Source organism: Pelmatolapia mariae, linkage group LG6 (genome assembly GCF_036321145.2).
Source record: "Pelmatolapia mariae isolate MD_Pm_ZW linkage group LG6, Pm_UMD_F_2, whole genome shotgun sequence".
NCBI classification, from domain to species: Eukaryota; Metazoa; Chordata; class Actinopteri; order Cichliformes; family Cichlidae; genus Pelmatolapia; species Pelmatolapia mariae.
This window is the reverse complement of record NC_086232.1, coordinates 43370814-43396486: the sequence shown is the minus strand read 5'-3', so window position 1 is coordinate 43396486 and position 25673 is coordinate 43370814. Positions and strand designations below refer to the sequence as shown.

The following is a 25673-nucleotide window of genomic DNA, read 5'->3' as shown; positions in this document are numbered from 1 at the left end:
AATATTCTTAGTTGTGTTATAACATGTCAATTTTCAAGGGGTAACCAGACCGCCCAGGAGCTGAAAGATTATGCTGCAACCAGTTTCCTTACCATCCAGAAGTCCTTTTGACTGACTGTGATTTTTAGAGGCACAGAATTTTCTATATACGGTCCCATTTTTGAGAGAGCATTTCAGAGCAAACAGGGAGGTGACCAAAGATCTGATGTTTACTCTGACAGAGGTCTAGCGAAGAGAGAACCTTCCAGAAGGACAACCATTTATGCAGTACTCCACCACTCTGCCTTTATGGTAGAGTTACCAGACGGAGGCACTTCCCAGTAAAAAGCACACGACTGTCTGCCAGCAGCTTACGAAAAGGAACCCGAAGGACTCTCAGACCACGAGAAACAAAATTTTTTTGGTTGCAGCTTTCCTGGAAGCCTCATTTGTCTGTGGGATTCCCAGGTACTTGTAACTATTCTCAATGTCTTAAGGTCTTTTTTGCATTTCCTGCAGTTTTTCCTTAATCTATCATTCGTAGCAATAAAAAGGGAACAAAATAGCCCTAAATTCTCTAAATGGACGGTGAATGAATTCACTTTTTAAATTAAATCTAAAACATATAAAAAACATGAATATGAAAAAAGTCAACAGTACCCAGAGTCTAACACTACACAACAAAGGTAAACAAAAATAATTTGACAATTATATAATGGGTAGCTGTTTAAATATTAATACAATTTAAAGTTTTATGATCAGTCGAAATGGCTGATTCCTGACCTGAGAGATTCCAGTTTACAATGTGGATTTTTCAGTCCTGCAGAGAAAAGCCTCACTCCTGAATCCCGCAGGTCATTGTTACTTAGGTCCAGCTCTCGGAGACTAGAGGACTGGAAGTTGAGAGCAGACAGAACTTCACAGCTTCTCTCTGAAAGGTTACAGCCACTCAATCTGAAAAGCAAGATTTGTGATAAGATTAAATTACTGTAAATGCTGAACCTAGACAACCCAATTCATGGTTAAGAAAATAAGCTAAAATTTGAGTTGAAACAAATCTAATAAAACATTTAAAATTTTCTTTGTGAAAACACAAATCAAGCTCTGTCTAAATATACCTGTTGGCATAAACAGAAGGCACTACTGGTCACTTTCTTGGCCCAAACAAATCTCTTCTAAGCGACAGTTAAGTGTCCCTTAGCAAGTTGCACCTCCACCAGATGCTTTTGGTCAGTAAGGTTCTGGTATGATCACACTTGTTGGAAGAGTTCATAGCAGAGACATAGCAGAAATGAAAAAGGAGATAACAGACTACACTGAAGGCGAGTTATAAACTGAGCTATGATTAGCTAACTAAAGTATGTGTAATTGAAATAAAGAACAAAACTCCTGTCCTTGAAGACAACATTGTGAGTGAAATCATGAGGCTAGCAAATCTCCCAGACGAGGCTGAAGGATCAGATCTAGAATGCACACAGAAAGTATTCACAGCAGTTCAGTTTTAGAGCCTCATTCCAAAATGAATTAATCACACCAATCATGCCTTGCCGGCTTAAAAGGCTGTGCTGTTAGTCATTAGGTTGTTGTTGTTGTTGGTATGTGTTGGGCTGTTAAATAAAGCAGCATGCTGAAAAGCATGAAACTGTGGTTGGGTCTGCCGTGTGATGTTTACAGTGATGGGGCGCGGCAGACCCAGGACTGGGCCAGTCAGGGAAGGAGCTGGCCCGAAAAAGTGGCCGAGCTGGCAGGCGGCGGTGTCTCGCCACCCGTGGGAAGAACTGCAAAACTGATCCGAGTGCCGGATCGTGAGTCTAGCAGCTCAGATGAGTTCCTGGCCGTCACCCCCACCTACGACCCTCAACTGCACAGCGCCTGTTCTGGCCTCCAGGGTGAAACCAGCCAGGACGCAGTCTGTCAGAGCACCCATCACCACTCCTTGGGTGGGAGCGGCTGTTGGCCGGCAGGGGCCTGCACCCGTCATGGCTCCCTGGAGGAGGGCCGCAGAGCGACCGGTGTGTCCTCATGTACCAGCCGGAGGTGGAGGTTGAGGAGGCGCTGCGAGGGGCATCTAAAGCAGGTGGTGGAGGTCGAAGCGTGCAAGGGTCGTGCTACTCCTGAGGTCACCGTGCTGGCAGGTCTAGCGGTGTTCTGAGGTCAGCACGCCAAGTTGCACGCCGGCCACCTGCCAAGCCACGTGGGAGCCTCTGCTTACATCTGCAATTGCCACATGGGTGGCCCCCATCACCAGCACCACGGATACGTGGGCAGCCACCTGAACTCACACTTCCCTGTCGCTGAGCCACTGTAGGGGAGATGGAGTCACCTGAAAGGCATATGCAATCCCGGCTCACGCTGCAAGCTGCGGAGCTGCAGCTGACGGTGTGTGTACAGCAACCGGGAAAAAGTGTTAAATACAGCAGGATGCAAACTGTGAAACTGTGGTTGGTTCTGCCGTGTGGTGTTTATAACCCATAGTGACAAAGTAAAAAAAAAAAAGTCTGCTTGAAAAAGTTTCAGAAACTTATTTAAAATGAAACAAACAAACAAAAAATAAATAAATAAAACATATAAACAAGTATAAGCAAGTATTCACAACCATGCCACTCAAAATTAAGCTCAGGTGTATCCCGTTTCCACTGATCATTTGATAGATATTTCTACAAGTTGAATAGAGTCCACTATTTGATTTCAGAGCAAATAGAGAGGTGACCAACGATCTGATGTTTACTCTGACAGAGGTCGAGCATTGCTCTGTGAAGAGAGGAGAACCTTCCAGAAGAACAACCAGTTATGCAGTACTCTGTACACCACTCTGCCTTCATGGTAGAGTTGCCAGACGGAGGCACGTCTCAGTAAAAAGCACACGACTGTCTGCCAGCAGCTTACGAAAAGGAACCCGAAGGAGTCTCAGACCACGAGAAACAAAATTCTTTGGTTTGATAAAAGATTGAACTCTTTGGCCAGAATGCCAAATGTCTAAAGGAAACCAGTTATAGCTCATCACCTGGCCAATACCATCTCTACAGGTGAACAGGTGGTGGCAGCAGCATGCTGTGGGGAAGGTTTATGGCAGCAGGAACCAGGAGACTAGTCAGGGAAAGATGAATGCAGCAATTTACAGACATATCTTTGATAATGACTGGCTCTAGAGGACTTTTGACAGGTGAATTATTTTGAATATTTCACAAATTCAAAAAGGAATGACCACATATTTACTTACAGAGCTTTGTTGGATTCTTTGACCACTGGCAGCAGCCTCTGAAGAGCCTCCTCTGAAGTAGAGTATTTCTTCAGGTCAAACACATCCAGATCGTTTTCTGATGACAGTAAGATGAAGACCAGAGCTGACCACTGAGCAGGAGACAGTTTATCTGCGGAGAGACGTCCTGATCTCAGAGACTGCTGGATCTCCTCCACTAGAGAACGATCATTTAATTCATTCAGACAGTGGAACAGATTGATGCTTTTCTCTGCAGACAGATTCTCACTGAGCTTCTTCTTGATGTACTGGATCGTTTCCTGATTGGTTTGTGAGCTACTTCCTGTCTGTGTCAGCAGGCCTCGTAGGAGGGTCTGATTGGTCTGCAGTGAAAGACCCAGGAGGAAGCGGAGGAACAAGTCCAGGTGTCCATTTGGACTCTGTAAGGCCTTGTTCACAGCAGTTTGGTAGAAGTTTTTCTCTGTAGATTCTCTTGTTTCAGACTTCTTAGAGGTTGATTGTTGTTCTTCCAGCAGATTGAGTCCAGAGTTGATGAAGGTCAGATGGACATGAAGAGCAGCCAGAAACTCCTGAACACTCAGATGGATGAAGCAGAACACCTTGTCCTGGTACAGTCCTCTCTCCTCTTTAAAGATCTGTGTGAACACTCCTGAGTACACTGAGGCTGCTCTGATATCGATGCCACACTCTGTCAGGTCTGATTCATAGAAGATCAGGTTTCCTTTATGCAGCTGATCAAAAGCCAGTTTTCCCAGAGACTCAATCATCTTCCTGCTCTCTGGACTCCAGTGTGGATCTGTCTCAGCTCCTCCATCATACTTGACCTTCTTCACTTTGGCTTGAACCACCAGGAAGTGGATGTAAATCTTAGACAGGGTCTTGGGCAGCTGTCCTCCCTCTCTGGTTTTCAGCACATCCTCCAGAACTGTAGCAGTGATCCAGCAGAAGACTGGGATGTGGCACATGATGTGGAGGCTTCGTGATGTCTTGATGTGGGAGATGATCCTGCTGGACTGCGTCTTATCTCTAATTCTCTTCCTGAAGTACTCCTTCTTCTGTGGGTCAGTGAACCCTCTGACTTCTGTTACCATGTGAACAAACCCAGGAGGGATCTGATTGGCTGCTGCAGGTCGTGTTGTTATCCAGAGGCGAGCAGCAGGAAGAAGGTTCCCTCTGATGAGGTTTATCAGCAGCACATCCACTGAGGTGGACTTTCTAGGGTCAGTCAGGATTGTAGTTTTGTGGAAGTCCAGAGGAGGTCGACACTCATCCAGACCATCAAAGATGAACACAACCTGGAAGTCTTCAAAGCTGCAGATTCCTGCTTCTTTGGTTTCAGTAAAGAAGTGATGAACAAGCTCCACCAAGCTGAACTTTTCCTCTCTCAGCACATTCAGCTCTCTGAAAGTGAATGGAAATATGAACTGGAAGTCCTGGTTGGCTTTGCCTTCAGCCCAGTCCAGGGTGAACTTCTGTGTTAGGACAGTTTTCCCAATGCCAGCCACTCCCTTTGTCAGCACTGTTCTGATTGGTTCACCTCTTCCAGGTGAGGCTTTAAAGATGTCTTCTTGTCTGATTGTTGTTTCTGGTCTGTCTGGTTTCCTGGATGCTGTTTCAATCTGTCTGACCTCATGTTCATCATTGACCTCTGCAGTCCCTCCCTCTGTGGTGTAGAGCTCTGTGTAGATCTCATTCAGAAGGGTTGGGTTTCCTGCTTTAGCGATGCCCTCAAACACACACTGGAACTTCTTCTTCATGACAGACTTGAAATGATGTTGAAAACCTTCAGGGGGAATTTCTAAAAAACAAATTAATTAAATCTCAGTCAAGAATTTATTAAGTACACGTGCATGCTGTCCATCTGCAAGATATTAGTTAATGTAGCATTTTTTAACCAGCTCAAATCTTTATCTGTTTCTTACTGCGCTGCAGACGGTCAGCCAGCTCCTCCTCATTCAGTCTCCTCAAGAAGTCCAGTGTGATCTTCACAAATGCCTCTCTGCTTCTGCTCCTCTGCTCATCATCCTCCCTTTGACTCTCTAAGCATTCTGGGTAATCTGGACTCAGAACCTTCTGGATCTTCTTCAGCTCGTTCTTCACAAAAGTGATGATGTTGTCCTCCAGCAGCTGGAACAGAATACTTTATGAATGAGCCAATCAGACTGAAATCATGGAGCCAAACATCAGATCCATGTTGGACACACTGACACTGCGCTGGTCTACAAAGAGCAGCATGGAGATGACTGTGAACAGAATAGATGTAAAAGTAGTTGTTGTACATGTACAGACCATAAATATGGAGTCCAGGTGTGTTTGATGGGCAGACTGACCAGTGGGAACCTCTGAGCTCTGCTGGTCCACTCTGTGGAGGAATCATCAACAATTCAGCCAGTGATATTTTGACACAGACATTTATTCAGTTGACTGCTCGTAGTTGTATATGGCTATAATTTCAGCTGATCGTACTAAAAATCAACAGCTCAGCTTAGTTTTTTTTTTAAAACTTTGAGTTTCCCAAAAAGCCAACATCAGCTGCTAACAAATTATCTTTGTAAAAAAACCCATAATCAAATAGTTAAATAACAATCAATCGTCTAAGATATGATTAATTCCTCGACTGTACTTGAAGTAGATAATTATGTCTCTCAAACTTCATCATTTTTTGGATCATCGTGTTGGACACGAGTACAGAGCTGCTAACTGTCTCTGACTCATCTGTGTCCTGGTAAACAACCATGTACATAGGGCTGTTCGATATAACGATATATATCAGATGACGATATAAAAACGTCTATCGTTTCATTTTATGCTATTGTTTGTTTCGTGGTGTCGTAAAATAAACTATTTACGGCAATATTTTTTCACTGTTTTGATGGTCACTGTAGTGGCTGTATTAATTTCTTAAAGTTCTCTCTTTCTCTTATATTTAATATAACCACAATACAGACGGACAAGCGCCTGTTTATATGTGTTGTTGTTAGCAACAACGCCGGTAGCACGGCTGCCCCTCCGTTGGTCTTCCTTGGTCTCTTGTGCTCTGAGGGCCTCTGGATGTCTGGAGTTTTGATCTCCTCCATACCTGCTTCATGCCCTGGAGGACGGGGCTGTGGCTCCCCCACACCCTCTAGCAGATCATTACATGAAGGAACCTTTTAAATACAAGCGCGCTCATGCTCACAGGTGTACACACAGGTGATCACACACACAAACTACACCCTTTTTGGCTCCTACCTCAAAGCACACTGTGCGCTGTTGATCTTACGTGCTGCACAATAATATTCAATATTTAATATTTACTGTTATATACACATAGAGTATCGCGATGGTGTTGTGTTTATTATATTGCTGTTTTTGTTTGCTTGTTTTCTCTTTTTTTTCTCTCAACAGGTGATCCAGGTGATATATATAAAAATATGTAATTTTTTTGCCCCCCCCCCCCTTTTCTTTTCCCTTTTCTTTGCCCTTCATCACTATTCCTCTTCCCCGCTGTCTTTGTTTCCCTCCCTCCAGTCATGTCTGTCCCATCTGTAACAACTGAAAATAAAATAAAATAAATAAATAATAACAACAAAGGTCAATCAAATAGACCAATACGGCAAGGCAGGGATGGTCCACTTGGTAAAGTAATTCTGTTGGGCTTCTCTGAAAGGAAACAGGAAACACTGTGCAGTGAACGCTCTGCACAAGAACAACATTCAACATTCAACAACATTTTTGTTTTTTGCCCTTTTTCCCCGTCCCTCTTCCCCGCTGTTTTTCTTTCCCTCTTTCTTTCTCCCCTTTCTTTTCCCCAGTCAAGTCTGTCCCGTATTTAGCAAGTGAAAATAAAATCAAATAAACAATAAAAGATGAATCAAATAGACCATTACGGCAAGGCTGGGATGGTCCATTTGGTAAAGTAAATCCGTTGGGCATCTGTCTTTGCCTTTAGACAATAATTCTGATGGCAAAAGAACCAAACGGGACAGGCGGCCCAAAAAAAAACAAAACAAACAAAAAAAAAACGACGGTAAAACCATCGCCTGTCCGCTTGTTTATTTTCCACATAAACCTTTCACAATAAAGCTCAAGATCCTGTTGAGACTTTTCAAAATAAACTCACGTGAAAGATGCAGAGTGTTTATGGATGAGAAGCAAAAAAGAGCCGTCAGGTGCTAAAAAATAAACCCTAGACCAGGGGTCGGCAACCTGCGGCTCTTTAGTCCGTATAGTGCGGCTCCGCGTGGCTTGGGGAAAATAAATTAGAAGTATTTAGCTGAAGTGTATTTTATTTATGTTAGATCTTTTTTAACTTGTAGTTCTAAATTGGAAGATTGTGATATTGAAATATAAAATAAAATTATATTCTATTATTTTTCTCATGGCTCAAAATAAGAGTCACACTCGCGGATGCCGGTGTACCCGCCGAATCGCCATGCAGTTATCGAGACTTTCAACCCCAGGTAGGCCAATTATGGATCTTCGGATCCACATTATGTCAGCAGCTGTTCTCCGCCGTGAACTATGTTAAAGACAAACACTGCTCGCGCTTCACAGATGACAGCTTACAGTCCTGCGTAAAGATGAAAGTGACTTCGTAAAGCCCCGATTTGCAGACGCTGTGCGCAGAGGTTCAGGAGCAGAAGTCCCATTGTAAACATATCACGGCAGACCCGATGAACATGCTTTTCAGCATCTCTTTATTGACAACTTCTCACACACGGTTGCTGAAGGCATAAAGCCGGCTGTAGCTTTTCAGCTCACAGTCCGACAACAACAGCATAGATGGCACAGACTTTAAGGCAGCGAGGCGTGATTGCGGGTGCCGCTCAGGTGCGTCCGCCTCCCCTGCAGCGGTGCTGGAGACCACGCCCCGCCACACACATTAACCAGGTAAAATACATATTTAGGCAGAATTTCTCAAATATCTATTTTTCGTTTTTTAACAGCATAGTGCTTTTTTTTCCCAATTATTTTTTAAAAGCCAGGTCAAGGCTCCAAAAGCCCAAAGGCGATATAAGGGTGTTGGCTCACAGTTTTTGTTTGGTACATGGATCATTTTAGTTCAGCTGGGTGTTTTTCCTTTTGTTATATTTCTTTAAGAGTTCAAAATGTGTTAATTACATAAATAAAATGTAATTTTCTCATTAGCACTTCATGGATTTCATAAGCATAAGCTTAGTTGTTCACACAAAGCATAAAAGGTAAAAAACAATATATAAAGTGTTGTCTTCATTTCAGATGTCAAAAAGTATTTGCGGCTCCCAGTGTTTTCTTTTGCGTGGAAACCAGGTCCAAATGGCTCTTTGGGTGTTAAAGGTTGCAGACCCCTGCCCTAGACTCAAACGTTAGAACAGGCTTTTCCCCGCAGCACGATGTGTAATAAATACTCACAAAAAAAAACCAGCGGCCGTTACAACTTATGACTAAAAATGTATCATTTCATGCATCGGTTAAAACACTCGACTCCAGGTACACGACGCCCAGCTGGAAACACTTCATGCAAGTCGAGCTGCCCGAGATTCACAGAATTTTCAGAAAATGTAAAATTTTGGTGATTTATATCGTTATCGGGACAATAGATGTCTTATATCGGGATATGAGATTTTGGTCATATCGCACAGCTCTACATGTACATATCCAAGAGGTTGAAATCTCACAGTTTTGTCATAAAAGAACCACAGAGAGGTCCCTGTATTAAAGTTTACCACTGACAAAGGTTTCATAAGATCAGAGTAGCACACACAATATGATTTGGATCAGACGATGGAATGAATCGTTCAAACCTGAGTCAGGATGCTCAGGTGTCATTTGGTAGCAGAACGTTTCTGCTATACAGAACCAGTATGTGTAATGGTTTTGGCTTCCTGCTTTATTTAGTTTTAAAATGGGTCAGTCAGTTACAGTGTGGCAAGGTTTCTTGTAATTAAAATAATGAACTTTGTTTTTTTAATGAATGATCTGTGGCCAGAGATGCTCTTTAGTTTTTAGTTTCTCCATTTTTGTCGATACATCCGCGAGATCTTCAACTAACACCTCCAGCCGACCTTCAAGAGAGGTTCGCTCTGAGTTCCTGAAGACTCTGGATGTTCTAGCGCTGTGTTGGTTGACTCATCTCTACAACGTTGCGTGGGTATCAGGGGCAGTGTCTCTAGACCAGGGGTGCCCAATCCCAGTCCTCGAGAGCTACCGTCCTGCAGCTTTTAGATGGATCCTTGTTCCGACACACCTGAATCAAATGAATGGCTTGTTATCAGGCATTTGCCAAACTTGATGGCATGCTGAAGAGGCAATCAAACCATTTGATTCAGCTGTGTTGGAGTAGGGATGCATCTAAAAGCTGCAGGACAGTAGCTCTCGAGGACTGGGATTGGGCACCCCTGCTCTAGACTGACAGACTGTGGTGATTCCTGTCTTTAAGAAGAGGGACCGGTAGGTCGCACTTTTTCCCGGTGGGTGATGGACTCTGTCAGGGCTGCTCTTTGTCCCTGATTCTGTTCATATTTTTACAGACAGAAATTGTAGGTGTAGCCAAGTGCCACGAGGCTTTCACTTGGGTGGTCTCAGAATATCTTCTCTGGTTTTCACAGATGATGTGGTTCTGTTGGCTTCATCGAGTGATGGCCTTCAGCCCACACTGGAATGGTTCGCAGCTGAATGTGAAGTGGTGGGAGTGAGCATCAACACCTCAAAATCTGAGACCTGCCTAACCCTAACCTGGCTGAGCTCTACTCTTAAAAATGAAACAAAAAAAACAGAAAAATCTTAATATCAATAAGATGAAAAACACTACATAGGTGGCACCAACCTACTTACTTAGCGTTTTTAACAGAAAACAAATGGAACTGTCCAGGGTCCACCAGACTTACCCAGTCCTCTTACTCCCACCACAAACCTTACACAAACAGATAAACGAGGAGGTATAACAACATTCAACAACACCAAGCAGTTAAATCAGCTCTCAAAGAGTTGATGTTACTAACCGCTCACCTCTCTGCAGCAGACACCTGCTGGTCTTTAAAATCAATGGGCTCATGTCTAGACTGGTCACTCTTTAAGGACACACAGCTGGGTCCGGCTTCAGGTCCAGCAGGACTCCCATGGGTCCTGTTAGGGAGGAAAGATTTTTTTTTTATTTGCAGCCACAGAAGCTGATGAAGGTTAGGATACCTTCATCATCCCAAAGACAAACTGAGCAGGCTGAGCATGAGCAGAAGGAAACTCCAAACTAGTGTTGGCAGTGGGCATGCTGGTTTTGGTCAGTTTAGCCACGAGGCTAAAGTCAAACTACCCACTGCTAACATTTGTTTCTATAACAGTTCAGGATCCAGATGTCTGATGTCTAAATTTCCACAACTTCTTAAAATAAATAGTTAAAAACAGCCAATTCTGTCAAAATGTGGCTTCAAACCAGATAAAAATGACAGTTTTTACAGCTGAGCCTGTGTCCTTTGAGACATTTTAGATCGTTTTAGAAACCACGAAGCAAAAAGATTATCATCACTTACATCAGACAACAAACTGACAACAGAGAGTTCATGTTACTAACAGCTCACCTCTCTGCAGCAGACACAGGCTGGTCTTCTATGGGAGGGCTTTTAGACTTGTCAGGCTTTCTGGGTGGAGGTCCAGGTTGGTTCCTGTGAATAATGATGGAGCAGAGACGTGAGTGCTGAGCTGTGACATGGAGAAGAGTCATGGACAGTTAGAGATGGTCATTTTTGTATATTATATAAGATGGCGCCGAGTGTCATGGCACGCCGTCTCTCGGTCCCGAAATGTTTCTTATTTATGCTCTTAGTGGTGTCCCTGCTAGTTTTAAAAACCCACTCTTTGTTGGTTTATGAGCGACAGATGCTGCTTAACATCCGTGACTCACTACTGAAGCTTCCCAGCGTTAACGAGCAATGTGGAGGACTCCCGCCGCCGCTGGTGTCGATACCGGAGGAACTGCACCGCTGCGACCCCCCTTGGACTCCTTCGAAGCGAAAGCGCTGGAGAAATGGACGTAGGCGTGGAACGCGCTCTGGGAAGCGTGTTCGGGTTAGAGCTCGCATGCGGTGGGCTTTCACCATCGGCGACCCTGGCTGTTTAGGACCTTACACTGGCCTCAAACAGCGTTGCCTTCTTCCTGTTTACCCGACGTCATCGGAGCATGCTCACCGGACGCTGCTTTATTGGCCGCTACGCCGACGGGATGCGAGGGAAGGTGGAGTGAATATAAATAATCTACAACTGCTGCCTGCCACCACAGATGGACAGAGAGTTAATTTAGCTCTCTTAAACACAAGATCGGTATCAAATAAAACTCATGTTCTTCGAGACTTTTTCAATACGTATAAATTGGACATCATGCTCCTAACTGAGACATGGCTGCGCGTTGGGGAAGTGGCACCCTTGTTGGATCTGTGCCCCACTGATGCCAGCTTTTTCAGCTCCCCCAGGTTGTCTGGGAGGGGAGGCGGGGTAGCCTCTATCATCAAAAGCTGTTTTAAATGCAAACAGATACAAAGTCCTGGTGTTTTTACCTCATTTGAGTCCCAACTCCTGATCTTAAACTGTCCTGTGGTTCTAATTATAGTCATCTATCGTCCACCTAAATATAATGACTTGTTTATCTCGGAATTCTCAGACTTCTTGACTTGTTTTATTGTTCACTATGAAAGGATTCTTATAGTGGGGGACTTTAATATCCATTTGTGCTGTGAGGATAAACCCCTGGTCAAAGATTTCTTAAATATAATTGACTCCTTGAATTTTACACAACTGATGTCTGGGCCAACACGTATGGGCCACACCCTAGACCTTGTCTTAGGTTATGGACTGAATATATCGATGACTGAAAACTGTGTTTTACCTATTTTAGATCACTCAGCAATTTTATTTGACATTCTAATCCCTAAATCTCCAGCTTTTGAGAGGGGAAAATTGCCCCTCAGATCATCTCGTTTTATTAGCCCTGAGGCACTGCTTGGAGTTAAACTACATCTACCTGATGTGTTGGACCCCATTTTTACCCAGGGGTTATGTGTGGACTCTTTGACTGTGAACTTAAATAATACACTTCTTGAGCTACTGGACTCTGTTGCTCCCGTGAAGAAGCTAAAATGTCAAAAAAAGAACCCTATGCCTTGGCTAAACGAGGAGCTCTTGAATCTAAGGAGAAACTGTAGAAAGGCAGAGCGTCACTGGAGATCTTCCAGATTAGAAGTATTTCTCCGGGCTTGGAAGGACTCCCTGACTTCTTTCCAATCAGCGATGTCGACAGCGAAAGCAAATTACTTCTCAAATCTTATCATGAGTCATAAACATAATTCAAAACTATTATTTAACACAGTATCGCAACTTACAGAGAGCAAGTCAACTCTCTGCTGTTCTAACTTGATAGCTCATGATTTTCTTGTGTTTTTCAGTGATAGGGCGGACACACTTAGGAATCAGATTACTCCTTCCTCAGGTAGTTTGTCAGACTACTCAGATGTCTTGCCTGTTGCTGCTGATAAACTGTTCTCTGATTTTAAGGTCATTTCTCTGTCTGAATTAACCAAGGTTGTAAAAGCAGCTCGTAGTACAACCTGTTCATTGGATCCTTTACCAGCCTGGGCTATAAAAGAACTGTGGTCAGCATTAGGACCCTACATTCTGTTTCTTCTAAATACTTCATTGATGACCGGAGTCTTCCCTGAATGTTATAAATCAGCTGTGGTAGTACCAATCTTGAAAAAGCCTGGACTAGATGTTGACATGGTTGCAAACTATAGACCCATCTCACATCTGTCTTTCTTGTCTAAAGTCTTTGAAAAAGTGGTTTTTAAGCAGCTTACTGAGCGTTTGTCAACAAACAATTTGTTTGAACCATTTCAGTCTGCTTTTAGACCAAATCACTCCACAGAAACAGCTTTACTAAAAGTGGTGAATGACCTGCTGGTACATGCAGACAATGATCGCACTTCAGTTTTATTACTGCTGGACCTAAGTGCCGCATTTGACACTGTTGATCATGGCATTTTATTGGATAGGCTCGAACATTTTATTGGAATTACAGGGAATGTTTTATCATGGCTGAGATCTTACCTGTCAGGGAGGTCTCAGACTGTTAATTTTAATAATGTTCTTTCTGAGACCTGTGTGGTGAGGCATGGGGTCCCTCAGGGCTCTGTGCTTGGACCACTGCTGTTCTCTATGTATCTGTCGCCTCTTGGTGCTCTTTTACGTTCTTTTAAAGTAACCTTTCATTGTTATGCTGACGACCTCCAGCTCTATGTTCCTCTAAAAATTGGAAATTGTGCTGAAATCTCTAATTTGGAATCTTGTCTATCAGCAATTAAGGGCTGGTTATCGGATAATTTCCTGTGCTTAAATACTGATAAAACAGAGTTGATGGTCATTGGACCGCCTAAATTTCAGCACTCGTCCCAAAATTTTACCCTGAGAATTGATGATAGGGTCATAACTTGTAGAGACAAAGTAAAAATTTGGGCGTGTGGTTTGACACGGTGCTCTCTTTTGAGTCTCATATAAAAGAAATAACAAAAACCGCCTTTTATCACTTGAGGAACATAGCTAGAATTAGACAAGTTTTGTCAAACGATACTGCAGAGATTCTTGTTCATGCATTTGTGTCCTCACGCATTGATTACTGCAATGCTCTTTTCTCAGGGCTACCAAAGAAAAGTTTTAAAGGTCTACAGATGGTGCAAAACGCAGCTGCTCGTATTTTAACAAGAACTGGAAAATTCGAACATATTAGCCCTGTTTTATACTCTCTTCATTGGCTACCTTGTCCGGTTCGAGCTGATTTTAAAGTCCTGTTGCTCACTTACAAGGCTTTAAATGGATTAGCACCTTCGTATCTCTCTGACCTTTTACACCGGTATATTCCATCCCGTGCTCTCCGATCTCAGGACTCTGGTCTTTTAAAAGTTCCTAAAGCCAGAAAAAAGAAAATTGGAGAGCGTGCTTTTTCTTTTCGTGCCCCGTTTTTGTGGAATAACCTCCCTCAAGATATTAGGCGGGCATGCTCTGTTGAGGTTTTTAAAGCTAAGCTGAAGACACACTTGTTTACCTTATCCTACATGTCTTAACTCTATGGCTTTTAGGTTTTAAATGTTTTCTTCTTTTTATTTTGTTCTTAATTTTTCTTTTTTATTTCTGTTCTTAACTTGTACTGTGTCTCCTATATGTATTGCTATGTATTACTTTTAAACCCTTTTAATTTCAAACAGTTGTACAGCACTTTGCTTGAAGGTGCTTTATAAATAAAGTTATTATTATTATTATTATTATTATCTCACCTCTGAGCTTTGGGCTGGCTCTCATGTTCCCCACACAGAGTGGTTTTAGAGGGAGGGACTCCCTCCTCTCTGTCCTCACACTGATCCATGCTGCTCAATTCACACCAGCTCACACACACTTTCTACCTTCACCTGCAGAGGAAACACAAATCATTCATGTGCACATCAACTGAGAGCTGCAGAAGTCTGATGTGTTGATCTGCTCCATCTGAGTGCAGATAATATGAAGTATCTGCTGTAGTTGTAGGACTGACCATCACATATCAATAAGGGATCAATAATAACAGCAACAAGCAGCGTTGATCTTAGAGACTGTAGGGACTTCTACAACCAAAGTTAATCAACATTATGTTATAAATTATAAAATAAATAAATGTTCATATCAAATAAATGTACTTATGATAATATCATGTTTCCTGTTTCCTTTCATTTGATACAAACTGTAAATGTTCAGAGACAATCAAACTGAGTCGGAGTTGCACTGGCACATATGGAAAGAATAAAATACACAATCGTTTACAGCAGCAAACCTCAGAGTAACAGAGTACATGTCCAAATATCATAACTGAGAATCAGCCAGACAGTTTCCTCTGTCACAAACTGCTTTCATCAGTTCACCACAAGAAGTCACAGAGTTGATTTCAGCCTCCAAATCACCCAGTCGTAGTAACCATAGTAAATGCATGTCTGCAGGCGACATCATGAATATTACGAATGAAATAGTTGTTGGGTTTTCTCTGTTTTTCTTGTATTATTGCAGAGTCTTTACCTCACCCAGTCATGATTAAGGAAACACACATTAACTGGTGATGGTCTGAGACATTCACTGGTTGTTGTAAAAATTAAAATCCTCTTTAAATAATCAGTGTCAGGTGTTACAGAGAATACACAAACATCAACTATGGGCAGAACTTTGTGCCATCAGAAACTGAATTTGAATGAGTTAAATTTGAATGGCTCAGATTGAATCTGAATTGTAACTTGAATCAATGCTTTTTAAAACTGAATTTGAATTCACCTAATTTGAAATTCATTATATTTCTTTGATAGTCACTAAATTAAAATTGAATTTTATATTTTGAAAATGAATTCATTTGCTCTGAAACTGTATTTTATCCTTTAAAAATGTAGCTCTCGACTAATTTCAGTTTCAGTTCTCCAGTTCAGTTTTTTGGGACTTACATCCGGTTCTGGTTCCAGAGTAATCGAGCGCAGATTAATAGAACTATGTTTTGCCAGCTTGTTACTGTCGGGAATCTACAGCGTCTTGAGCTGGATTAAGACCTCAGAAGTCATGTTGAATGACCAGCAGATGAACTCCCAGGTTGGTAATAAATGTATTACATGTATAAGAACAAGCGTCATGTTAACAAATGATAGCCGTACAGTAACTTTTATGCTTATTGTAGCATAAAAGTTACCTCAGATCCTCAGACCACCTGAAGACACTGAGAATGGGCGCCCCACTCATTTCCTTTCTAACCTTCTTTGTGAGTTATTGAGCATAGACGTGCTTCCATCTCCACCTGAGCTCGATAGAAAACATTGCTCCCTTGCAGCTAAGCCGCCCGTGGGGCACCCGCCCTGCCCGGTGATCTTTCGTCTCCACCGATACCAGACCAAGGACCTCACCATATGAGGAGCCTGGAGGAGCAGGAAATTCACCTGCTGAGGCGCAACAATCTGTAGTGTGGAAGACTACAGTCCTGAGGTCTTTAATCAGCAGGCGAACATTATGTTGGAGCTCTACAGGCGAGGCTTTAAGAGGCTCCCAAAGACTCCAGAAGCCTCACAAAGCATTATTACTAAACTGTGACGACATCTTTCTATCTGAATATGGAATGTGTGATGTTTGGTGTACCTTAAATCCTCACAAGAGAGACTACTTCTTCTCACTCGTGCACCATACATTACATTAATTATCTGTAGCAGGTCCACTCCTGTGCCTACAACAGCATACTTACTTCAGATCATGCCCCACTTACTCCGTCTCTTCTACATCTTACTGCAAAAGCTGCACAACTGCGTTTCAATTCAACCCTTCTGTCAGACAAGTTTGTAAAGTTTATCCAGCATGATAAGCTTTTACTTTGCCACTAGCCCCTCTCCAGAGACTTCCAGCCTTGTTGTATGGGATTATTTTAAGGACTATATCAGTGGCCAGATTATTCATTATTACGTAAAAGTTTAAAAGCTTTACACCTCAGAGTCACAAACTGACTGCAATGCAATTAATGACTTTCTAGCTAAACTTAACATTCTTGAAATTCCACCAGAATGTAAAACAGGCTGGATGAACCCATCTCTCAGTTAGTTTCCTTGGCTATAGCTTCTGGGGTCATTTGAACAACTTGGTAATAAATACAGTCAACCAGTATCACACATTTTAAGATACTTGCAAACCAGGCACTTTATTTGTTCCCAGATATCAGTTTCAAGCCCCCCACCTCCACCAGCCTACACTATTAGGAACTATCCAACAATTGAATCCAGCCAATAGGGTGCCTCTAGAGCCAAACGCAAAACATTATGGGAAGAAGACTTGGACATGACATGGGCCTGTATACTCAAACATGTCAACACAACATCATTATGTGCCCTCCACTGTTTAATCCAGTTCAAAGTGGTGCATAGAGCCCACTTTTCGAAATCCAGATTATCTCGTATCTATACTGAACTCCATGATGTAATTAGGGCAGAGCACTGTGGCCAAAAATATTTATCATGATAAATATTTGAAAACGATATAACTGACGGGAGACAAAATGCTTTACGACTCCACAACTTTATTATTCCAAAAAAACATCAATGATTTTCACTTAAACAAGCAGCTGTTTTTTTACGTGCATGTAATATTATGTTGAAGCACAGTACGTATCACTCCGCGAGGCTCCTGACTACGGCAGCCGTAACGCTCCGACAATCCATCAAGTGGTGCGGGTTCATAGCTTAGCAAAGTCGTACTAAAACATGTGACAGATTTTTGAGCGCCGAGTAGCACATAAAATCTGTACGGTAATAACGACGGCGCGCTGGCAGGCTTTACAAAAAAATGTGCTTTGTTGTGTATCTGACGGTAAAGCTAAACCAGTTCCACACCACTGAAGTTGCAGCATTTTTACAAACCAGTTCTGGTTCATCCGTTTCATTCAACGATCCTCTTTCGTCCTTCTCATTCTCCGTCGCCGCCATGCTTTTTCCGCCATGTGCGTATGAAAACAAAGGCACTGCGCATGCGCGTTTTACCCATATTCTATCGCCATATTTCATTTTCTTATCGTTGCCTAACATTATACCGGTATTACCATGAACAGTATGATATGGCCCAGTCCTAGTTGTAATTGATGCAAAACTGATCCTCACTGATTTGTTCCCTGTTGGCCAGCAGGGCAGTTTTACTGAGGCGGCGGGACGCTGCCCCTCCCACTCATTAACAGTTGTCATGTGACCTCATGTCTAAAAAAAGAGAGGAGGAAAAAAGAGGAGCATCATGTGACTGAAGTAAATTTCAGCTTTCTTCTTTAAACACAGTTACAAGTTTAACGTTTTTTTTTGTTTTTTTTTTTAATTGAAAATCATTTCAAGAACTTCATAGTCATCATTATTGTTTACTGAGTGTTCATGACTGTTTTCTGCTTGGTAACAGAGGAGGTGGTTTAATCAAACTCTCCAACTTCCTGTGGTCACAGTCATGTGACCCTGTTTAGTGTTTCTCCAAAATAAGGACTCATAGAGCTGTTAAAAAAGAGGAAGTGTGCTGATGTCACACTGTCTAGAATGAGGTGCAGTATAAAACAGTGAAATCTCAGACTGTTGTCTTCTTCCTGCTCTGGTCAACGGTCGTCTTCCTGTTTATTTAACATCTGATAAATTTGATCTTTTCATTTCTGATCTTTAAATGTTTGCTTTGCTGGAACTTTTGCTCGAGTAGAAGGAAACTGAAGTGGCTCCTTCTGAGCTCCTGAAAACACGTCTTTTCTTCTCTTTGTGTTCTGGTACTTTCTCAGCTGCAGGGGCTCTCCTGGGGGGAGGTGAAGGTGCCCCTGTCCTCTAACATCCTCTCAGTGTTGGGATGGTGAATGAAGGAGTTTTGTGTAGCTCCAGCAGAGACACTAAAACACAACAGTGATTGTGTCTAAACAGACAAACATGAACTAAATGCAGTGAAGCTGCTGTTTGTCTGAGTGTAATCAAATGTCTGAGGGAGCTCACTGCACAGGAACATTTATGTCTTTCCTCTTTTATTCACTGTGAAGGCTGAACCCTCTCTGAAGTCAGCAGCATCATTTCACACAGAGGTTTACAGTCGCACATTTTAAACAGGAAGTGATCACAAGTCTCCAAAAGTCTCTGAATCCTGAAACACTGAGAGGAAATCTGCTGTTCAGCTCAGCTGCTGATCATAGTGTCAATATTTCAACCCATCCTCACCAACTCCAGATGTTTGCAGCTGCACGTCTATCACATCAAGAAAGTTCTGACAGCAAAAACTGACCAAAGGCTGAAAAGACGCATGTTGATCTGTGAGCAGCAACAACCTTTAGACAACAGGAACCCATCAGCAAGAAATTTACATCAGTCCTTAAAACAGGATTCAAACCGTCCACTTACAGAGCTGCTAAAAACTGCTCTACATGCTGAACCACAAACTCCACCCTGTACAGAAAAAGTCTTCACTGTTATTCTTCTACAGATCATCACTGAAAACATTCAAACTGACTCATGGCGTCTTTTTTCCTTCGAACTACAAACACATTAAACGTGTCCTTAAACAGCAGCTGAAACTTCCAGAAACTGAAGACAACCACCGTTTGAACACAAACAGTGTAACAGTGGAAATCATCATTTAGACCTTTTCATTTAATTTTAAGACAAAGTCACACCCACACTGAAAGGAGGATGTGTGTTTAGCACATGCGCTTAACCAACAGCCTCGTTGGTCCAGCTGTGAGTCCGTTACCGTGAACTATGGAGCGGCAGATGTGTGCTGTTCGTGCTGGAACTAAGCTGCACACAGCTGATGTTAGTCAGGAAACATTACACACTGCTAAGGTTACCTTCACACGGAGCTTCACACGGAGACGATCAGCCAGCAGAAACAGGAAGTTCAGGAAAGAGAAAGTAAAGTTTGAGCAGGAAGGAAACACCCACAGGGTTGTGTGACGTCACCGTTACGATCAGGAGCGTTAGAAACTGTCAGTGCTGCATTCAGGTGCACGTGGGAAACTCCCAAATCTCTGGCAGGTTGTCCAAAGGTGATTTATTTCTGCTGGTTTTCTGGAGGTCAAAACACAAACTGCATGATGTCACTGTAACCACCACAGTGACAGGAAGTGTTTTAAATGACTGAAGCACTGAAATGATGCTAACGGCTGTCGTTAGGCTCACTGACAGCAGTGCTGATGTGTTCATGTCAAACACTGGCTCAGGTCAGACTCCTTCATCCTTCTCCAGCGTGAAGCCGCCCTCAGACACACAGGAGCTGTGACCTTTGACCTCCTGCGACCTTTTTATAAAAAAAAGTTTGTATATTCGAAGCTTTTGATGTGCACGAACATCAGTCCAGCTCCTTTAGCTTTGAAGCATCGTGTTGAGTTATTAAAAGCTCTTTGAATTCTGCTTTTATATTTTTATGAGCTCCCAGCTCTGTTTGAGCCTCCAGCTAAAATAAAACATCTGAGCTAAAACACACATTTATGATCACAGTCCCTGTACACTGACACATCAGTGATGTTTGTTTCTGGGTTTGAGGTCAAAGGTCAGCTTCATACCTGCATCATGTTATTAGTGTTGAACGTGTCACTGCAGAGGTGTCAGTGTGTGTGGAGCTCGTCTTTGCTCCCTGATGTAGGAACGTCTTTGACTTGTTTGAACTGTTTAATCTGAGTTTGTTACTTTTCAGCTGCAGTAACATGTTGATGCTGTGCATCAGCTCAGCTCCACAAATGACCTTTAGACTGAGGTCACTTCCTGTCACTGTCCTGACAGAGTCTTCAAAGGCTGATGACATCTCCAGCAGACAAACATGTGTTTTGGGTTTCAGTCACTTAGTGCCACAGTTTCATCATCACTTTTTAAAGAGGGAACTTCATCTGACACATTTTCACAGCTTTAAGTGGAAATGATGCTTTGAAGGAAACACAGAATGGATTTGCCTCCACAAAAGAAACAGCAGCAGACTGAGGATCTTGTTAGAGGAAGAAGATTGGTGAAAAAAGAAGATCTGATGTTAGAAATGAAAGCAAAGGCAGGAGGTTTGTGGACTGTGTGTAGAAGCATGTGTGTGTTACTGAAATGTTTGAAGTCTGTTTATGAATCCAGTTATGTTTAGTTCAATATAGCGATGTGCTGATCTTTACCATGTTGTTCTTAGTTATCATGACAAAATTAGAACAATGGACCAATTAGCCTGTGACAAAGGTGTTGCTGAATGAAAATGTTCATATCGACAAGTGCAAACTTGTTGTTCTTGGTAAACAGAATAATCTCAACGAGTCAGGGCTGCACATCTAAAAAAAAAAAAACGTCAATACTTGAACTTAAAGCTACATTTGAGATGATACACAGAGATAGTAACATTACTTACATTATTATAACAGAAGATTTGTATAACATGGATTTATAAACTCCAGCTGCAGAAAACTGACTGAACCTGCAAATAACAGCAGCGTGCACGAGCGCTTCCTCCTGAGTGTTTGTGTGTGAGCAGCGCCCAACAGAAACTGACGCTTTCTTAAACCTGAGTAAGTTTGAACTGTGCACTTTAGTTTACAGTGTGTCGCCTCTTTGTCTTTGAACATTAAAGCTGAGCTGATGTTTCACATAAAGTGAAAAATGATCAACCTAAAGGTTGATGTTTTTATTGTTTACTCAACAAGAATTTCTGTGTTTTTCTGTTCAATCAATAATCTATAAAAGCTCAAAGGTAGAAAGAAGGGAAACTTACAGTGCCTTCAAAATCTGCAGAGGAAGAATTGTCTCCACACCCGATACTTTCTCAGTGTGTTTCTGTTTCAACTCGTGTTGCGTGGCTTCAAATGCTCTTTGGCTGTGTTTTGTTCTCTCCGCCCATTTCATCGAGGAAACATTGGGAAGATAAAATACCACACATGCACAGGCATGTCACATAAAAGCAGCACATAGTGATGAAAAGTCAAGCATGATTAGAAATGCTTATGAATAAGCTCAATAAGGTAGAAATAAGCTTTCAGATGCAGAATGGTTTGCAGACCTTGGTTTTCTGTAGATGTGACTGCTCAGATAAATGAACTGAATATCAAAGTGCAATGCAAGGGCCTGAAATGTACAGCACAGTGAAAGCTGCAACTTCTCTCAAGTCAATAGGGGGACAATATCCTGACTCACATGCCAACACTGAAGGAGGCCATGAGCTGATCAGCCCCACAGCTTCCATGGTAGAAGCACCGCATGGTGAATTTTCAAGGCAACTTCAAGCACATGGTTTCTTCTCCTGCAGTGTGGATAATGCACCCAGTGATGTTCACAGGTCTGTCCCACTAGTTTTACTCTTCCCACACATGAGGAGACATGCTCAGAGCATTCTAGTCCTCTTTGGATCTACCTACAGACATTCTCAGTGATGAAGTTCAACAAATCCAGATCCTCTATCACTGATGATCACCTCTCAGGGCTCCATCGCAGACATTCAGCCAGATTTCGCTGCACTTGTTCAAGCCCAACACAGACTGGCTTTTTCTCACTAATCCAGTGAACTGAATGGAAACATCGTAAGCACTCGTTTCTTCTTGTATGAAGTTATATTATATATTCTAAAGAATCTTTAACATACTGCAGATTTGTGAAGATTAACAAGTTAAAATTAAACAGTGATGTAATGATTTTTTAAAGTTGTTTATTATTTTTAAAGGATTATTTTCCTGTCAACCTACATCACAATTCATACATTTACATAAATATCTACATAATATATGTATACTTCTGATTACCAGTAGCAGCTTAGCAAAACATACAATTTACTGCTTTTTACCTTGGAAGAAATTTAATATTTAGCAGCATTAAGTTAAAGTTATCGATGGTTCGCCCCTACAACACTATTCAGATTTTTGATGTGGCCCTCTATAGAAATTAATTGCCCAGCCTGGTCAAGAGAAAGGTCTGAAAAGCTTAAAATCATTATTTTGAAGCTTTCTAAAGTTTGTTTATATTTGATATTATCATTATTATCATCATTATTATCATCATTATTATTATTATTATTATTATTATTATTATTACTACACATGCTTTTTATGCCAATGCAGACCAAGATCCGAGGTGTCACTCACTTAATTACAAGCTGTCATGGCTCCGGTGTCGGCGATCAGGGATCTACTATTCTCCCCTGCCTGAGCAGCGATCCGTCTGTGGGTGGCTACTTCCAAGCGCAATCCTGAACTTCCACCTGCAACTGCTGTCCGCGAGATCTTCAACTCACGCCTCCGGCAGAGCTTCAACAGCATTGTGAGGGAGACTGGGGACATTGAGTCCGAATGGACCATGTTCAGCATCTCCATTGCCAAAGCTGCTGCATTGAGCTGCGGCCGCAAGGTGGTTGGTGCCTGTTGTGGTTGTAACCCTTGAACCAAATGGTGGACACCAGAGGTGAGGGGAGCCACCAAGCTGAAGAAGGAGTCCTATCGGGCTTGGTTAGCCTGTGGGACTTCGGAGGTGTATAGTGCGATTGGAGCGCTGCTGAGTTCGACTGAGAAAATTGTCGGCCGGTGGAAGGAATACTTCGAGGACCTCCTTAATGCCACTGGCACGTCTTCCATGGAGGAAGCAGAGTCTGATGACGAAGGGGATGACCCGCCAGTCTCTGGGGGCGAGGTCACTGAGGCATTTAAATAACTCCTTGGTGGCAGAGCCCCTGGGGTGGACGAGGTCCGCCCCGAGTTCCTGAAGGCTCTGGATGTTGTAGGGCTGTCTTGGTTGACGCGCCTCTACAATGTTGCGTGGAGATCAGGGGCAGTACCCCTGGATTGGCAGACTGGGGTGGTGGTTCCTATCTTTAAGAAAGTGGACTGGAGGGTGTGTTCCAACTACAGGGGGATCACACTCCTCAGCCTCCCTGGGAAAGTCTATGCCAGGGTGCTGGAGAGGAGAGTCTGTCCATTAGTCGAACCTCAGATACAGGAGGAACAATACGGTTTTCATCCTGGTCGTGGAACACTGGATCAGCTCTTCATCCTCTCAAGGATACTTCAGGGTGCATGGGAGTTTACCCAACCAGTCTACATAGGTTTTGTGGACTTGGAGAAGGCATTCAACCGTGTCCCTTGGGTGGACCTGTGGGGGGGTGCTCCGGGAGTATGGGGTGTCTGGCCCATTGCTACGGGCCATTCAGTCCTTATACAACCGTTGCAAGAGCTTGGTCTGCATAGCCGGCAATAAGTTGGACTCGTTCTTGGTGGGTGATGGGCTCCGCCAGGACTGCCCTTTGTCACTGATTCTGTTCATAATTTTTATGGACTGAATTTCTAGGCGTAGCCAAGTGGTGGAGGGCTTTCACTTGGGTGGTCTCAGAATCTCATCTCTGCTTTTTGCGGATGATGTGGTTCTGTTGGCTTCATTGGCTTCATCAGGTGATGGCCTCCAGCTCGCCTTGGAACGGTTTGCAGCCAAGTGTGAAGCGGTGGGAATGAGAATCAGCACCTCCAAATCTGAGGCCATGATCCTCAGCTGGAAAAGGGTGGAGTGCCCACTCCAGGTCAGCGACGAGTTCCTGCCCCAAGTGGAGGAGTTTAAGTATCTCGGGGTCTTGTTTGTGAGTGACGCTGTACCGGTCTGTTGTAGTGAAGAGAGAGCTGAGTATAAAAGCGAAGCTCTCAATATACCGGTCAATCTATGTCCCCACCCTCACCTATGGTCACGAGCTGTGGGTAGTGACCGAAAGAACGAGATTGTGGATATAAGTGTCAGAAATGAGGTTCCTCTGAAGGGTGGCTGGCCTCTCAATTAGAGATAGGGTGAGAAGTTCAGCCATCCGGGAGGGGCTCAGAGTAGAGACGCTGATCCTCCAAATCAAAAGGAGCCAGCTGAGGTGGTTTGGGTATCTGATAAGGATGCCTCCTGGGTGAGGTTTTCTAGGCATGTCCCACCAGGAGGAGGCCCCGGGGCAGACCCAGGACACGCTGGAGAGATTATATCTCTCGGGTGGCCTGGGAACGCCTTGGTGTTCCCCCGGATAAGCTGGAGGAGGTGGCTGGGGAGATGCGGGTCTGTGCTTCTCTGCTTGGGCTGCTGCCCCCGCGACCCGGCCCCGGATAAGCGGAAGAAAAATGGATGGATGGCCAAAGTTTATTCAATAAATAAAGAAACTGAAATTTTTACGTTACTTTGAGTAATTCATAATCATTAGTCATATCGCTGTGAATTATGGCTGGTGTAGACTCACAACTTAGGAGTGGAAAAAGGCATACAGTATACATAAATTTAATTTTAAAAAATTGAATTTATTCCATTGCCAATGATGACGTTGGTGTCAGGACTGGTTGTAGAGCATCTGTGTTGAATGTAGAGGTTCACTCTGACGCCTCTGCCTTTCTAAACGGAGGGACAGTAACTGTGTGTGTATATGTAAAAATGTAAAATCTGCAGATAGTCAGAATAACAGCAACAGCATTTTGTCTCTATCCACCATTGTAGAAATTCATCTCATGTAAACAATAATGTGGCGCACAGCGTGACGTCAAAAAGGCGCACACCTTTGATGTTGCGAGACGAACTCCATACTTTTTGTCCACACGAAAACACAAAAACGAGTTTGCGAAAATCTCCACCCTGGCAGGAGTCTTTAAAAATCTCATTTTTCAGTGATTATGTGTGGACGAAAGGCCTAAATGCATAGAAATAAACTGCGTTTTCAAAAACACCTGTGTAGTTGTGGACGTGCCGGGGGGATTTTCTTGTAAAACAAACGGGGGTCTAGCAAAAAAAATTTTGGGAACCACTGGATTAATGCAATAGCAAATTGTGCCTTGTTCTCAGATGAACAGCAAGTGGAGGGTGATAGCTCAGATGAGGAGATGAACAACAGAGCTTCAGAGAAACACAACATACTGATATTTACTGTGAAGCTTTGAGTGGAAAAAGACAGAAAAACAACATGTGGATCCTGGAATAATGGGAGCTTCCATCTTTAAAGGACTAAAGAGGAAGAAGGTTACAAGGAATCATTTAGA

The 25673-nt window shown here is 42.9% G+C and overlaps 1 protein-coding gene across 3 annotated transcripts in view; it reads right to left on the bottom strand.

Annotated features, from left to right (window-relative positions):
• LOC134629591 (NLR family CARD domain-containing protein 3-like) overlaps window positions 1–19614 on the bottom strand; it is a 30528-nt gene extending 10914 nt beyond the window's left edge. For 2 of the 3 annotated variants that reach the window (XM_063477068.1, XM_063477070.1), the window contains exons 1-8: window positions 19530–19614; window positions 14473–14604; window positions 10735–10818; window positions 10169–10285; window positions 5489–5561; window positions 5122–5326; window positions 3200–4997; window positions 763–933 (exon numbers count right to left, since the gene is read on the bottom strand). In XM_063477068.1, coding sequence (XP_063333138.1) covers window positions 763–933; window positions 3200–4997; window positions 5122–5326; window positions 5489–5561; window positions 10169–10285; window positions 10735–10818; window positions 14473–14561 — 2537 coding nt within the window. In that variant the 5' untranslated portion in view covers window positions 14562–14604; window positions 19530–19614. Of the gene's footprint in view, window positions 1–762; window positions 934–3199; window positions 4998–5121; window positions 5327–5488; window positions 5562–10168; window positions 10286–10734; window positions 10819–14472; window positions 14605–17835; window positions 17901–19529 lie in introns of those variants that run through there. The other variant, XM_063477069.1, reaches the window with a different exon arrangement.
• Between the last annotated feature and the right edge of the window lie 6059 nt (window positions 19615–25673).